This window comes from Poromitra crassiceps, assembly GCF_964638095.1.
Source record: "Poromitra crassiceps genome assembly, chromosome: 16".
Taxonomy (NCBI): Eukaryota; Metazoa; Chordata; class Actinopteri; order Beryciformes; family Melamphaidae; genus Poromitra; species Poromitra crassiceps.
Genome location: NC_139645.1, coordinates 6,511,078 through 6,526,427, shown reverse-complemented (window position 1 = coordinate 6,526,427; position 15,350 = coordinate 6,511,078). Strand labels below are relative to the sequence as shown.

At 41.7% G+C, this 15,350-nt stretch overlaps 1 protein-coding gene across 1 annotated transcript; it reads right to left on the bottom strand.

Moving 5' to 3' along the window:
* Positions 1 to 3,181: 3,181 nt before the first annotated feature.
* LOC310790966 (uncharacterized protein) lies at positions 3,182 to 5,950 on the bottom strand. The gene is made up of 6 exons (XM_083652683.1): positions 5,859 to 5,950; positions 5,041 to 5,181; positions 4,495 to 4,567; positions 4,153 to 4,402; positions 3,860 to 3,948; positions 3,182 to 3,746 (listed from the first exon to the last, which is right to left on the bottom strand). The coding sequence occupies exons 2-6, from the start codon at positions 5,096 to 5,098 to the stop codon at positions 3,692 to 3,694; spliced, it is 525 nt and encodes a 174-aa protein (XP_083508809.1). The 5' UTR covers positions 5,099 to 5,181; positions 5,859 to 5,950; the 3' UTR covers positions 3,182 to 3,691.
* Positions 5,951 to 15,350: the final 9,400 nt, after the last annotated feature.

Below are 15,350 nucleotides of genomic sequence, written 5' to 3'. Positions count from 1 at the left end.
CAATGCTGATACTGTATGCTAATAGATAAAGGAGTGACGGTAATGCAGTACATGCTTTGAATTCCTTAGCTTTGGCTATGCAGTGTTCTAAGCAGACCAGATGGCATCCAGCAGATGATTGAACGCTCATCCGTAAGACACTTGAAACTTGACATGGACGATAGCTCAAAGACTTGAGACTTGACTTGGACTCTACCTCAAAGACTTGAGACTTGACTTGGACTTGCAAAAAATGACTTGTGAGCATCTCTGATCCAATCAAAGTGAATGAGCACTCCTGCACAGTATGCTAAGTCACAGTACTCAACACTGGACGTCAGATGTCCACATCAATAATTCATAACTTTGCATTTGTAACGCATCGTTGCGTTGGTGTCTCGGTGCATCGTGAGCGGTGCTGACCTCCACACTCTGCCCCTCATAAGTTGGTAAGCTGCTCTGCTCAACCAACCATGCTGGCTCCTCAAGGGACCGCTGTAAGTGGCCACTCTCGATACAACCAGCTGCTTAATTATAGGGGGAGGAGTGGTGGCAGAGCTGGTGGCTGCCCGTGAATTTATGCTCCGTTATTATGCCATTGGTTTGTGTAACGTGTGTGGGATTGGTTGACGCATCACATCAAATCATCTGGAGCTTCATAATGTGATCCGTTCATACCGATTCAATCCTTAGGTCAGCATCCTCCAGTGAGTGTCCATGTAGCTAGTACTTGTGTTATTTGACAGCAATGTAACGCTGTCATTGTTTTTGAGTGAAAACGTTGAGAGTTAAAGTCCTAAGCTGCTAACCGATCTAACTGGAGAGCAGTAGCTGTTGGAACTGAAAACACTAATCGGAATCAGCTTTATTCAGAATCAGAATCGGCTTTATTGGCAAAGTATGTACACATACAAGGAAATTGGCTCCGGTTCGCTTAACTCTGTGTACTCTCACACAAACCTAACACTCAGTGTACTGTAGGCTACTCTCACAAAATAAAAAGTAGGCTCAGGCTAAAACATGAGAATCACAAAGGATAATTAAACCTTCGCATTAACTACTATATACAATGCAATAATAAGTGTATGAAAGAGCATCTATATTGTAAGTGTGTGTATGAAGGGAATATATGTACAGTATATATGGATATATAGTTATAGGCAGTTATTGATATAGGCAGTATTAATATAGTTATTTACATGCTTAAATAAGCTACATGTATAAACAATTCGGTCAGGTGTTGCACCGTTATTTACGTGTATAAATAAGCTACATGTACAGTATAGACAATCAGGTCAGGTGTTGCACCGTTATTTAGGTGTATAAATAAGCTACATGTACAGTATAGACAATCAGGTCAGGTGTTGCACCGTTATTTACGTGTATAAATAAGCTACATGTACAGTATAGACAATCAGGTCAGGTGTTGCAGTTATTTACCGTTCAATATCGAGGCTTTGCATCAGATATTTCAGGATGGGGGTGTTATATACAGTGTTGGGCAAGTTACTTTCAAAATGTAATATACTACATATTACTAGTTACTTTCATTTGAAAGTAAAAAGTTACTTTACAATATTACTTTCTGTGTAGAGTAACTCATTACTTATTACACTACTTTTGCATTACTTTCACCAAAATAAGAGCAGCAGCAGAATGACATTGCCGCCCCGGAACCATCCCAAAAAATAATTTAAACTGTCTTCAAGTCAGTGTAAACAGTCCAAAATTCTAAATGTTATTATTTTCCTTTGTTATTGTCATCTATAGTGGTTATTTGCATAAAAACACAGTTTGATTAGGAAATGATTGTATCTTTTTGAAATATGTGCTTTGATTTAATCAAATGTAACTCAATTTGTAACTTGTTACTTAACAAAGTAACTGGTATAATATTACTGAAATCCTATAAGTAATAAGTTATATTAGTGAGTTACTGCTAAAAGTAATATATTACATGTAATATGTTACTTTTGTAATGAGTTACCCCCAACACTGGTTATATATAGGTGCAGGTTACTCCACATTGGGTGTTCAAGCTTGCAAGGTGTCCAAAGTGATCAGAGTGAAGTCAAGTGATTCCAGTGTTTGCAAAAGTGTTCAAGTGAAAGATTTGAAATGTTAATCAGAGTGATGGCCTGTGGGTAGAAGCTGTCCATTGAAGGATGGGGAAGTGCAGGTAAGACAAAAGTGCATTAAATAACAATCGGCACACAGAACCTATAGTTCAGTAACTTTAATATATTGTCAGTCATCCAATACATCGTTTTCAGTTAGAATGGCAGTTTTATAAGGAATTACATTTTTAAATGTCACTAAATTGACAATGGTTTCACTGCCATGCCACAACTGAGCACAAAACTCTTGTTAATGTCATGAATGTGCTAGAAACTGGAATTTATGTTACGGATTATATAATAGAGAAGTTCATTATTTAAAATCTTCATCTCATGAAGATTTTATTTTATGAATACAACTTAATACACTTTAATGTAATCCTGAGGTGCTGTTTTTAACAGTAATCAAAAAATTCAGGAGTCGGGACTAATAAACAAATGGAATTATTGCATGAGTTGACAATGGCTAATTAAGTATGATGCATAACATTACATACATAACAGTTTCAGTTATCTCAGTCATTTCAATTTAGTGGTTAAAACCCAAGTGCTACAAAAAAAGAATGAAGAAATGGCAAATATTCCAAGGATCAGCTGTTTCATGTTTCAGCAGCCATGTCGTCATGGAAACATGGGGCATAAGCATAACAACATGACTTTCACACAGAATAGTTAGATTGACAGTAAATCAATAACGAGTGTGAGAATGGGGATGCGGATCGGAAGGTATTTTCAACCAAAGGCACAACATATCAAATTCAAACTTCACTTATATGTCTGATCCTTCTGGTACAATTAGTGACAGGGGAGGTAATTTCACAAAGCGCTATTCTCAGAATCCTCAATCCATTTATATGTTCAAAGTGCTTGTCTGCAACTATCATTTTCCATTCAGCAGTGGGTCCATGGTCCTGCAAAATAAAGACTTTCCCATCAAATCTGGTCCAATTTCACTACAATTCCAGTAGAACTTAACACAATCAGTCAATGTATAAGAATAACTTTTATTATGTGATACATTGTATGATATATTATATATTTCTATCTGGATTTTTTTTAGGGGGGATCTAAGTTTGGGGTCACCCTGTAAAATCGATCATACAGTATTGCATAAATTATTAGTCAAAATACCATTCCTGTTGCTTTTGTTATGTCTTTAGGTTTCACATACATTTGGGAGAAACGCACTTTACAGCTCGCCTTGTATTTTCTGCCATTGCCAAATTTCCTTTCATGAATGATATTTCAAATAAAAGATATTCTTTAAGATATGTGTACAATATGTTATATTTACAATAACCCTGCTCCTCGTGGAAAGAATACATTGGAAATAAATGACAAATGTGTATGTTACCATTCTAAAAACCCAATAGAATGAAATCCATCACAATGAGGAGGGCCACTAGAAAAGGATGAATCTGTGCCCACTTGATAAAATACCTCTAATACTTGTGTTTGAACTGTGAATTGAAAACAGCCTGCTTTGGAGGTCAGTAAATAACAGTAATAAGCATAACAGTCAAGCATGGACCGTTTGATAGGCGGGAGTTTGTAATAGTGTGGTGCTGCCATCTGCTGGAGGACTGAGCTCCCCATCAGTCAAATCTCCATCCGTATGGTGGTGGCTGCCTTTTTGCTCTCTTGTGGCTGCTGCACAGAAAAGAAACAAAGACGTGGTGACACAGTGAACCATCTCAACATCATTCTACTTATCAAGCTGAGCAGCAGCTAAATACATTTTAATTGGGCTGTGTGAAAGCTACCTTGTGCATGCGGCGTCCTCCTGTCTCAGGGTCTCTATGTCAGTGAATTCTACAGCATGTCCTCCTCCTCTGGTTTTAAACACCAGACCCTGTAAAGACAAATACAAGGGAAAAGACAAAAGGATGCATTAGGTGCATTGTGTCCACCACAGACCCTTCCAACAGGCTTCCAGTGTCAAAGAATGGACATGTTGCACCACATTGACCTGCTATGGGCTGAGAATGTGTTGCTTGGTGCAGTTTAAAACATTTCAATTTGTGTCTAAAACCTTCCCCTTTTCAGCTTATTTTACCTTGATGAGTTGGGTCTGGATCTCACCATCGGAGGAGGCAACCTCCTGATGTGTGATCATGTACTTTCTGACACTTGGACAGGGACTTCTCGCTGATGGGGGCAGATACCGTGATGGAATTCTGGAGAACGGGCTGCAAAACTCTATCCAGGTCCAGGGTGGTGGAGGGCTTGTGGTCCATCCATTTCTCAGCGTGACCAGCAGAGCGGGACCAGCGGGACCACCGGTGCAGCGGTGAGGGTATCGCCGTCTACACAGATCAAGAGTGGAGGAGAAATGAGTGAGTGTAATTTTGACTAAGGAAGTGTTGGTTCTAAATGATGGGACATGTTATCTTCTCACCCTTGTCTCAACAGATGTCCAATCACCATCCATATAATTGCCCTCCTTGGTGCAGCTGCCTTCTGGTGCTCTCCTTCACAGAAACAAAGACATGGTGACACAGTGAAGCTGCCTTCTGGTGCTCTCCTTCACAGAAACAAAGACATGGTGACACAGTGAACATTCTAAACATCATTATCTCCATCCAACCATCCATCATCAGGACTGTCTCTCTGTCTGTCCTTCACATAGTTCTCTCCACAACTGTTGGTCTGATTGACTTCAAAGTGAGGGGGTGGACTGAGTGCAGAGCGCTGCTTTTGTGCAATTTGGACGCGCAACACATTCAATCCTTTATATTTATTTATATAAAAGTGAGCAAGTGGGCAATATCTAACCTGAATATCTGCCTGTCTGTTTCAATTTCTTTCCCACTGATGATGTCACAATGCCTATGACATCATCAGTGAGAAGATGATTTTGGTTCACTGGATGATATGTCTGAACATGGCCTTAGATTCAGATGGCATGGTGTGCAGATTTTAATAACATGTGGGTCGTCCTTACCATGACAATAGGCCTTCCAAAGTCCAGTATCCAGTTTTGCACCGTGAGACAGAGCCATAGGTCCAAATGGAAGTGTAGCCTTTTCTTCTGTGGCACTTTCTCCTTCGCAACAGGTTGGCTGTCAACAGATGTTTACAGTGGCTGCAGGTCATGCAACACAACCTCATGTACAGCAGCAAATAACAATAGGTGGTTGTGTGGGGAATACTGTGGTAAAGGACACCATACTAGTGCACTCAATTCCCGTTTAAATAGCCTACATTTTCCTCTGCTATCCTTTGCTTGCCATGTTAAACGTTAGTCTGCTAATCTCATATTAAGGAAGAAAAGCACTGTGTTTACAGATATTTGAGTGGTTAGGTGTGTTTACAGTGTGCCCACTGGCCCCAGCTGTCTCTCCTGTGTCTCCAGTACTTTATCTCCCTCTCTTGTGTGCACTGTCCACATACACATACTAAACAGTGCTTGGATTTCTCATGCTCCTTTAAAAACAACAACAAACTAAAACATAGCAAATCACATACAGTATAGGAATGTGTGTGTTAATTGTGTGCGCAATTGTGTGCATATACTTTTTTTTTAACCCCTAAGATCATGTTTAGAACATCATAGTCAAGATGATTTTCACAGAGCAACGTCAAGACCTTTAGATGTACTGATGCCTTTGTCTTTGTGGTGCTTCTCCAGGCTCTGTCTCAAAGATCTAGCCCCTATCTTACTGCTCAATTGGTCTAACGGTCAGTCACATCATGCAAACGAGAGCAGAGCATAGATATGACAACAGAACACTGACTCAAAAGCTTATATTACACACAAACCTATTTTGTGTTGTCTGGAAGTCGTTGCCTTGACGTTTTCGTACAGCCTGCATTCTCGGTTCAGTGGTGTTTGGGGTATTTCTGTCTGCCTCCACAAACTGTCTGCAGTGCGGTGGTGAAAGAAAAGTTCAGCTGCACGCGCTGTCAGTGTCACCTGGCTGTCAGTCGATCACTTCCTAGTTGCTGCCTTGGTCCCGCCCATCCGCTCATTCTACCAATCATATTGCAGCGGAAGAATTCTGAGAACTTCTTCTTCTTCTATGGTGTTTTTGCATCCTTTAAGTTGCATTACCGCCTCCTTCTGGATTTATCCATCCACTGTTTCCCTAATCAGCAGTGCTTCTCAAAGTGGGGTACTAGTACAGGGAGGACCCCCAGGAGGTCATTGAGGGGGTTCCTACGGGCTACATAAGACAAAAAAGATTGGGAACCACTGCATTCAGCTGGATTAATTCTCTGGACGTTCCCTCTGGACTTTTAGTAGCTGTTCCCAAACAGCTGATTCCTACAGAAGCACCCTCTTGTGACATCACTTGTGCTGGACGTTCTGCTGGGACTGACATCACAGGAGGCAGTTCCATTTCAGGAACAGTGGTCAGCTGCTTTACAAAAACCAGCCTAGATGAGCTGTGTGATTTAACCACCCCTCCCCCCCCCTGAAAATCACATTGCTATAACACCCCTCCCACATAAAGTTCCTCAGACAGGGCTTCCCAGTCTTGAGCACCCCTGCAGAATAGAATAGGCCAGAACAGCATAGAATAACATTTTGCATTAGAGACTGCAATGCAAAATGCTATTCTATTTGCAGTGCAACAGATTAAAAAGCCAGAAAATATCCAAACCAAAACCTCGAGAAAGTAAATTGAGATCTTTCACTCCTTACTGAACAGAATGTGCAGTGTTCCTGTGCTACCAGTTTTGAACACTAGACGGCACCAATGGACTTGGTTTTAACAAACAAGAGACCAATAAGCCTCAAAGCCTCATCAGTATCATGCACGGCAGTATATATATTCTATATATTCTATATATATATATATATATATATATATATATTGTTTAGTCTATTACTAAGTGCTAACATCATTTTTTTTTCAAAATAGGTGGAACATTGCAAATGGGTTTTGATAATTCCACCTGTTTCCAATGCAAATCAATACAGATGAAACATTACATTACATACACACAAAGGCGTGGGGGGTTCATGTTTTTCTGTTGTCTTGTCAGTTTTGTTTTATTCTGTTTTGAAAATATAAAACATGGAGATCTATTTGTAATGTACCTTTGGAGAAAAAAAATGACTACACACAGACTTTGAAATTATAACCTATTTTATTATTACAACACATTAAACAATAAACACAGTCTTTACAATAGTACAAAAAATTCACAGTATATATTATTTACAGTATTTTCATGGATATACAAGGAATTAATCCATTGACTCTAAGGCATTATAAGGATTATTATGCAGCTTTAATATAAACAATCAATCAATCAATCAATAACCCTCCAGTAGGTGGGGTAATGCAACACAGAAGTCACTGTCTAGTAGTGCAATTAGTAATGTAAACTCGATGCCAGCGAAAAACTTGAATAGGTCGGTGTGTGAACGCACCTTAAGTGCAGCATAAATACATACTGTACTCAAATAGTGGATGCTCACACAAAGAAAAGTGGACAGAGTTTTGGAGCAATAGTTATGGGCTAACTACCTCTAGCCAGCTCTCTGCTGTTCATCATGTTCATCATATCATCTCACAGTCAGTCAGTCCATCAGTCAAATCTCCATCCGTATGGTGGTGGCTGCCTTTTTGCTCTCTTGTGGCTGCTGCACAGAAAAGAAACAAAGACGTGGTGACACAGTGAACTACTTATCAAGCTGAGCAGCAGCTAAATACATTTTAATTGGCTGTGGAAAGCTACCTTGTGCATTTTTTTTATTATTTTTTTTTTTTATCCTTTATTTAACCAGGAAGGTCCCATTGAGATACAATATCTCTTCTGCCAGGGAGTCCTGGTCAAGATGGACAGCAAAAATAAAAGGTTTAATGTAAAAAAAAAAATACAAACAGGGACAAATAACATCACAGAATACACACAGAAACACAACAAGCAAACACAAACTACAAGGATTAAAGGCTAAAAAGAAACTTGACAATCGCACATTTCACATGCAATGACATTGTTCTGTAAAAACAGATTTTAGAGTATTTTTAAACATGTCAAGAGGGGGTAAACATGTCATATTGTAACTCGTTCCAGGCATGTGGTGCATGAAAGGAGAAGGAAGATTTACCTAAGCTCTGTTCGGCTTTTGGGGGCCAAGAGAAAATTTAAACTATTTCGAGGGCAACTTAAAGTGGTGGCCACACTGCCTTTAGTATTTACAGGGAGACTTGAAACAGTGTCTAAGCCTGCATTGATAAAATGCCTATTAAAGGCATCTGCTATATTCTGTTTACCCTTAATTTCACCGTGGTTTACCTTTAAAAGCTCAGGAAGAGTGGGAGGTGACACAGACCCTGATGAGGATTGAACCAATTTCCAAAATTTCCCTCTTGTCTCAGGGTCTCTATGTCAGTGAATTCTACAGCATGTCCTCCTCCTCTGGTTTTAAACACCAGACCCTGTAAAGACAAAGACAAGGGAAAAGACAAAAGGACGCATTAGGTGCATTGTGTCCACCACAGACCCTTCCAACAGGCTTCCAGTGTCAAAGAATGGACATGTTGCACCACATTGACCTGCTATGGGCTGAGAATGTGCTGCTTGGTGCAGTTTAAAACATTTCAATTTGTGTCTAAAACCTTCCCCCTTTTCAGCTTATTTACCTTGATGAGTTGGGTCTGGATCTCACCATCGGAGGAGGCAACCTCCTGATGTGTGATCATGTACTTCTGACACTTGGACAGGGACTTCTCGCTGATGGCGGCAGACACCGTGATGGAATTCTGGAGAACGGGCTGCAAAACTCTATCCAGGTCCAGGGTGGTGGAGGGCTTGTGGTCCATCCATTTCTCATTGTGACCAACAGAGCGGGACCAGCGGGACCACCAGTGCTCCTTGGTGCGGCTGCCTTCTGGTGCTCTCCTTCACAGAAACAAAGACATGGTGACACAGTGAACATTCTAAACATCATTATCTCCATCCAACCATCCATCGTCAGGACTGTCTCTCTGTCTGTCCTTCACATAGTTCTCTCCACAACCTGATTCTGATTGACTTCAAACTCGGGGGGGGGGGGGGAAGGGGGTGGACTGAGTGCAGAGCGCTGTTTTTGTGCAATTTGGACGCGCAACACATTCAATCCTTTATATTTATTTGTATAAAAGTGAGCAAGTGGGCAATATCTGCCTGTCTGTTTCAATTGTTGTCCCACTGATGATGTCACAATGCCTATGACATCATCAGTGAGAAGATGATTTTGGTCAACAATGTCACTGGATGATATGTCACAATGTCTATGACATCATCAGATATGATATAGGCACTGATGATGCCATAGGCATTGTGACATCATCAGTGATGTCATAGCCATTGTCGCATCATCAGTGACAATGATGTCTTCAGTGATGCGAAGTTAAGCGAATGGTGCGCCGCGCCTGCCAATAGACCAGGCGAGTGTGCGCTGCGCATGCCAATAGAGCAGGCGAGGCCACGCAGCAGGCGAGCCTAGGGGTTTTTGGCCCCTGAATTTGTGTTCAATTCTGTCAATTCCAGGACTGTATGACTGCCTTTCGCGTATCTCGAGAACCGTTTGTCGGATCAACCTCAAACTTGCCGAGTGCGCTTAGGGGGACCCGAGGGAGTGCAAAGTGTGTGTGTGTGTGTGTGTGTGTGTGTGTGTGTGTGGGAGGTGGTGAATGGGGGAATAGGCACTGTACTAGTATATTACTATTAATTATAATAATGTCAGCAGTGTCTGTCTGTCGTTCACATATGTGTGGAAAGCTACCTTGGGCCTGTGGTGGGCTCCTGCATCAGGCTCTCTATTTCTGTGAACTGGACCGCTCGCCCTCCTCCTCTGGTTTTCACGACCACACCCTGTACAGAAAAAGAATAGGGGAAACAAACAGGAGGCATTAGGTGCATTGTGTCCACCGCAGACCCTTCCAACAGGCTTGTTGCACCACATTGACCTGCCATGGGCCGAGCATGTGCTGCTTGGTGCAGTTTAAAACATTTCAATGTGTGTCCAGAATACAGTATCTTCACCATTTCAGCTGATTTACCTTGATGAGTTGGGTGTGGATCTCACCACTGGAGGCCATCGGCTGATGCGTGAGCACATATTTATTACACCTGGACAGGGCCTTCAAACTGGGGGCAGCAGACACTTTGGTTGTAGATTTGGGGCAGACGGGCTGCAAAATTGACCCCAGGTCCAGGCTGGTGGAGGGGTTGTGTTGCATCCATTTTTTACGACCAGCAGAGGGGGCCCGGCGATGCTGGTGCCAGTATGCTGGCAGTGGACTCCTCTACTCGGAACAAGAGTGGAGGAGAAATGAGTGTAATTTTTACTGCATGGAGAGTGGTCTCAACAACATTTAGCCTTTATGTCCAATGATTCCATTAAAGCTTACAAATGACACTGTGCTTGCTCCCTCAAAAAACAAGCGCAAGTTAAATCTATGATATATTAAAGTCAAAGAGAGCAGGATGTTAATAGGTTAGTAAACACTATATTATTATAAACATTTTCACATTTAAGCTGGGGGAAAACATGAGCAAAGAGTGAAAAACACAACACCATCATCAGCTCCTGACAGCTAAGGAAGTGCACTGACCGTGTTGGTTCTCTTGAAGGTAGGAGGGGGGGACCGGACTTCATCCTCAGCACAGCCTCTCCTGACCTGTCTGTCCACAGGCCCTGAAGGGATGGGGAACTTCCTGGTTGTTGTAGGGGAATTGTTAGCCTGGCTGCTGTCTGGGGCTGCCCACTGCTTCCCTGCACTGATGCAGGAGGCTGCAGATGCAGTGCTAGGGGTGGGGGAAGGGGGCCTTGGCCACGCCCTGCCCTCCAGAACGCCATTGGCTCTGGCTGCTAGTGACCGAGTGACCTTTGACCTGACATGGAGGTCATCATTAAAGCACTGTGGAGCAGACACAGAGTGGAAAGACTGTCACTGCATAGTTACATACACTCAGTACACAGACATCAAAGTAGTCCAGAGCATATACAGTACATGGCTGTTTTACACTATGTGTTTTATGTGTGTATGGACATGTATGCGTTTGGCCTATGAAATGAATGCTATTTTTATGTTAGAGACTCACCTGATTGTATTGTGACCCAATTTCGACGGGGGTACCATCCATGTTGGCGACGCAGGGCAGCGGGCAGCACTCGCTGCACTCTGGGTGAGTGACCACTTTGCAGCCACGGCACACCAGAGTGGTCTTCCCACACCTGATCCTCTCCCCACAGGGCTCACACTCACAGTACTCGCACTTATTGACCTTAGGGAGAAACAAGACAAGACTTAGTCAAGATAGTGGGCCGACAGCGGGAAAACATAGTGTTCAGTGAAACCTGGGGAACACACTGAGTTTTGAAAATAAGCTCTTTGATCAACATAATACTGCAAGACGCGTGGCCTAGTAGCAGCTTCAGCTGCGTTTAAAGTACCATTAAGTACGGTGATAATACAATGTGTGTGTACTTCTTCAGTTCACTCCAGTGCATGTAAATGCTTTAACGCACTGTATAGTGGATGGTAAACATTTGCTTTGCATCACCACAAAAGCACTACAGTAGAACGCTAAATACAGAAAACAGCCAAATACAGAAAACACAGAGGTGAAACTGCTTCTAATCTTTCTGTCATACAAGTGTCTATCTGATCGATCAGATAGACACTTGTATGAAGATTAGAAGTAGGTTGAATATAACCAGAATGATCCTTGAATCAGAAAAGAAAAGGTGCTTTTCGACTATGATTAAATGACTCTTCCACATAGGTGGCATTCTTACAGTTTTGGAGACAACCTGATGAGGCCGGAGCCTGCCGTTGTTCTGCATAGTTCTGCTCTCATGATCGCTCTCTGATTCTGAGTCCCACTCCATGGCAGCTGCACAGGGGAGATAGAAAATACATATAAGCTCGGGTATCCAACATACCAATACCATCTTTTCATCACGGGAAATTCTATGAGTTCTTGGTTCCGTAGTTATTAAGGAGACCATTTACACACAGCGTCAGGAACATTTTTAAGGGTAAATATAATAGATCGCATAATAGAAATCCAACCAGTTTCTCTCCTGATAAGGAGCAGAGCAAGTAGCATCAGCCTCAACAGATCATGACCACCGTTTAAAATTTGTAATTGCATTTCTTCCATAGTAACGTTAAATCGCTGCATGGGTGAGTGACACTGCAGCAGCCAATATAGCCTACTACTGTACTACTAGAGATGATGACTTTTAAAAGTGAAGAAAAAACAATGTTAATATCTGCTTTACTACTTAAATAATGTCATATTATATGCATAAAGTGATATATAGCCCCATAATTAATGTGTCATATTATTATGCTCTGCTGCATAATGGGTGATATTCATTCATCTTTCCCAAGTATTTTCCAAGCCTGCCGGCTTCGGTGCGAGCAGCTAAACTGGCCCGGGCCGCTTCCTCTTCTGACCGTCACAAACCAGCGTGCATAGATGACCGCCACCTAGTGTGTGTGTTAGTATCATGACTTCAGAAACAACAACTAGCTACTAATACTGGTACTACTAGACTACTACTACTACTTCATTTCAGAATTAACCCAAAACGTATCATGTCATGTACAGTGTTTGGGAAGCTACTTCGAAAGCGTAACTATTTAGGAAACTACCAACTACTTCACCATGGAAGTAGCTGAAACTACAGCAAAGCTACCCTAAAATAATACAATAGCCTACAAAAAAGCACAATGCCAGCAAAAATATGCCTCTCAATTGACACCCAATACATTCATTTTTGTTGTTGTAATCAAACCTGGGTTCTTCTGGGTTTTGTCTTATCATTATCAGACAAATAAACATTAAAGACTTTACTAGCATTGGTTATGGTTAGGGTGAAGAATCTCAGGGCAAGCCAATCAGAGGCAGCTGAGGCTCTGTGTCTTGCGCTAGGATTGGTTAAGGTTAGGGTGAAGAATCTCAGGGCAAGCCAATCAGAGGCAGCTGAGGCTGTGTGTCTTGCGCTAGGATTGGTTGAGGTTAGGGTGAAGAATATCATGGCAAGCCAATCAGTGGCAGCATAGGCTGTGTCTTGTCAAGAAGTACAGTAACGTTAGTGGGATCCTGGCTGACTCCACGTTCTGTGATGTCTTCAAAGCGATCAGGATGAAAGAAAAAAGTGTAACTTGACTCACTACGCAAACATGAATGTAGTTGAACTACCAGCAAGCTGCTGCAAAATGTAGTTAAACTCACCGAGCTATAGCCTACTACTACGTAGTTCAAATACATGCAGTGTAACGTTAGTATTTCGTACAGCTGGCGTAGCCACGGGTGTGCCAGGGTGCTCCTGTGCCACCCAAACCCAAAGAGGCAGCTGGCACAGACAAAAAAAAAACGGGGGTAAAAATAAAGTTTTTTGTTTGTTTGTCCCCCAGAGCATCATGGGAAACTAGCTAAGCTGTCTAGTAAAGTAAACAAATGCAGCGCCAAATCAAGAAGAAATGAAACAGAGCTCGCTTGTAAGCTTTTTTGACAAAGGCAAGAAATGTCGCATTGACGAGGAAGATGACTCGTCGCCCTCCCCCTCAACAAGTGCGGCTTCACGGCTTGTAGTTGTAGTGCACCACCCGTTGGTGCACTACAAATAAACTTAATAACGGTGATTAACCTCATGTAACGACCAACCAAACGAATGAGGCCTAGCTAGCTAATGTTAAAAACGATTAATAGCCGTTAGGGTTTACAACACCTAACCGTAACGTTAAGCTGTTGTAAACGCCCTCCGCCTCGCCTCCAGACAGTAGTGCACAAAGTACTAACGTTACATTGCATGTATTTACCGTTTTCATAAAAGTCCATCTGAAACAGAGCAAGAAAAAGACGAACAGAGGCGCATCGACTAGCGTTAGCTAACTGCTAGCTAAGTTAACCAAACAAGCAGCCTAAACGTACGGCTCAAAATGACACTGTTCATATATCCTCAATTTAAATCAATCAATTCACAATTGTTCTTCGCCTTACTTGGTCCTGCAGGGTCTTGGTCCATAAATCTCAAATGAAATCGTCTTCTTTCGCCTTCAGCTGTGGTGTGGCTTGAGGAGAGTTTTGAACTGGTGTTCACCGTCTGCACTCTGAACTCAAACTGAAGTTGAACTGGAAATCTTATTGATTTGAATATGCCTTATGCGTGTGCGTGAGCTGATTGGTCACGTTCACGCGCAAACACCGTGACCCGATTGGCCCACGCACGGTCGCCAACGTCACGTTACGTCCTGCTTCAGCCTGCGTACCAAGAGACTTTCATCCACAATTTATTTTCCCATAGACATTTCGTAAAATGCGTATAAAAATAGTTTTACTTGTTCAAACCTATATACATTTATATACTTATATATATATATATATATATATATATATATATATATATATATATATATATATATATATATATATATATATATATATATATATATATATATATATATATATATATATATATATATATATATATGAATAGGAATATGAATAGGAATAGTTCACCCAAAAATGAAAAACCAGTGTTTCAACTGGCATTGGGGGTGAGTAGATAGTGACTGGATTCTCATTTGCAGCCCACTACTGCACCCCCACATCCTGGCCCACAGCATCAGTAGCACTTAATTACCTCAGAGTACAGCAGGACAGGCAGTGGACAGAAGGAAGTCTGCAGCTCCGGCCCAACACCCCCCATCATCCACAGTCTGTCCGCCCAAAGTTGCCAGCTCAGAGGCAGTTGTTCCCTCAGCAGGCACCTCCACCTACCTACCTCTGCCCCTCTGACTGACAAGCTTGAGGACAAATTACACCATCAGTGATGTCATCAGTAACACATATGATGCTTGCTTGGCATAATAGCGAATTCACTCTTGTTGTATTGAGTTCATTTGTTATATTTATTTTATATAATTTTTTCATTCATTTCTTTGTGTGTGTTATGGATATACGTGTGTGTCAGGTACACATTTTGTAATAAATTTGCACTATATTTCTACAGCTGTACTTTTGACTACTACCAAAAATATCTGTAACAACACAAGTCAAGCAAAGTATTGCTTTGTGCCCAAGCAGAAAATGAAATGATCAGAAAATGTACATCAACAGAACACTATTGCAAACCGTCCATCTCATGTGTACTTTGTGCTTCAGGAGATCCCGAGGTCTTTTGAAACATTTGCAATTATCAATAGACTCAGATTCCATGGACTTTACAGTGCATTTAAATCCAGTGAGAGTAACTAGGTCCTACAGTATATTCCACCCAAATACTACTTTTTGTCC

Excerpts from the sequence above, each read along its gene's own strand:
- LOC310790966 (XM_083652683.1), bottom strand. The coding sequence starts at position 5,098 with ATGGCTCTGTCTCACGGTGCAAAACTGGATACTGGACTTTGGAAGGCC. Across the intron at positions 4,568-5,040 it reads TTGGAAGGCCTATTGTCATG|GAGAGCACCAGAAGGCAGCT; the intron begins GTAAGGACGACC and ends GTTTCTGTGAAG. Across the intron at positions 3,949-4,152 it reads TCCAGACCCAACTCATCAAG|GGTCTGGTGTTTAAAACCAG; the intron begins GTAAAATAAGCT and ends TTGTCTTTACAG.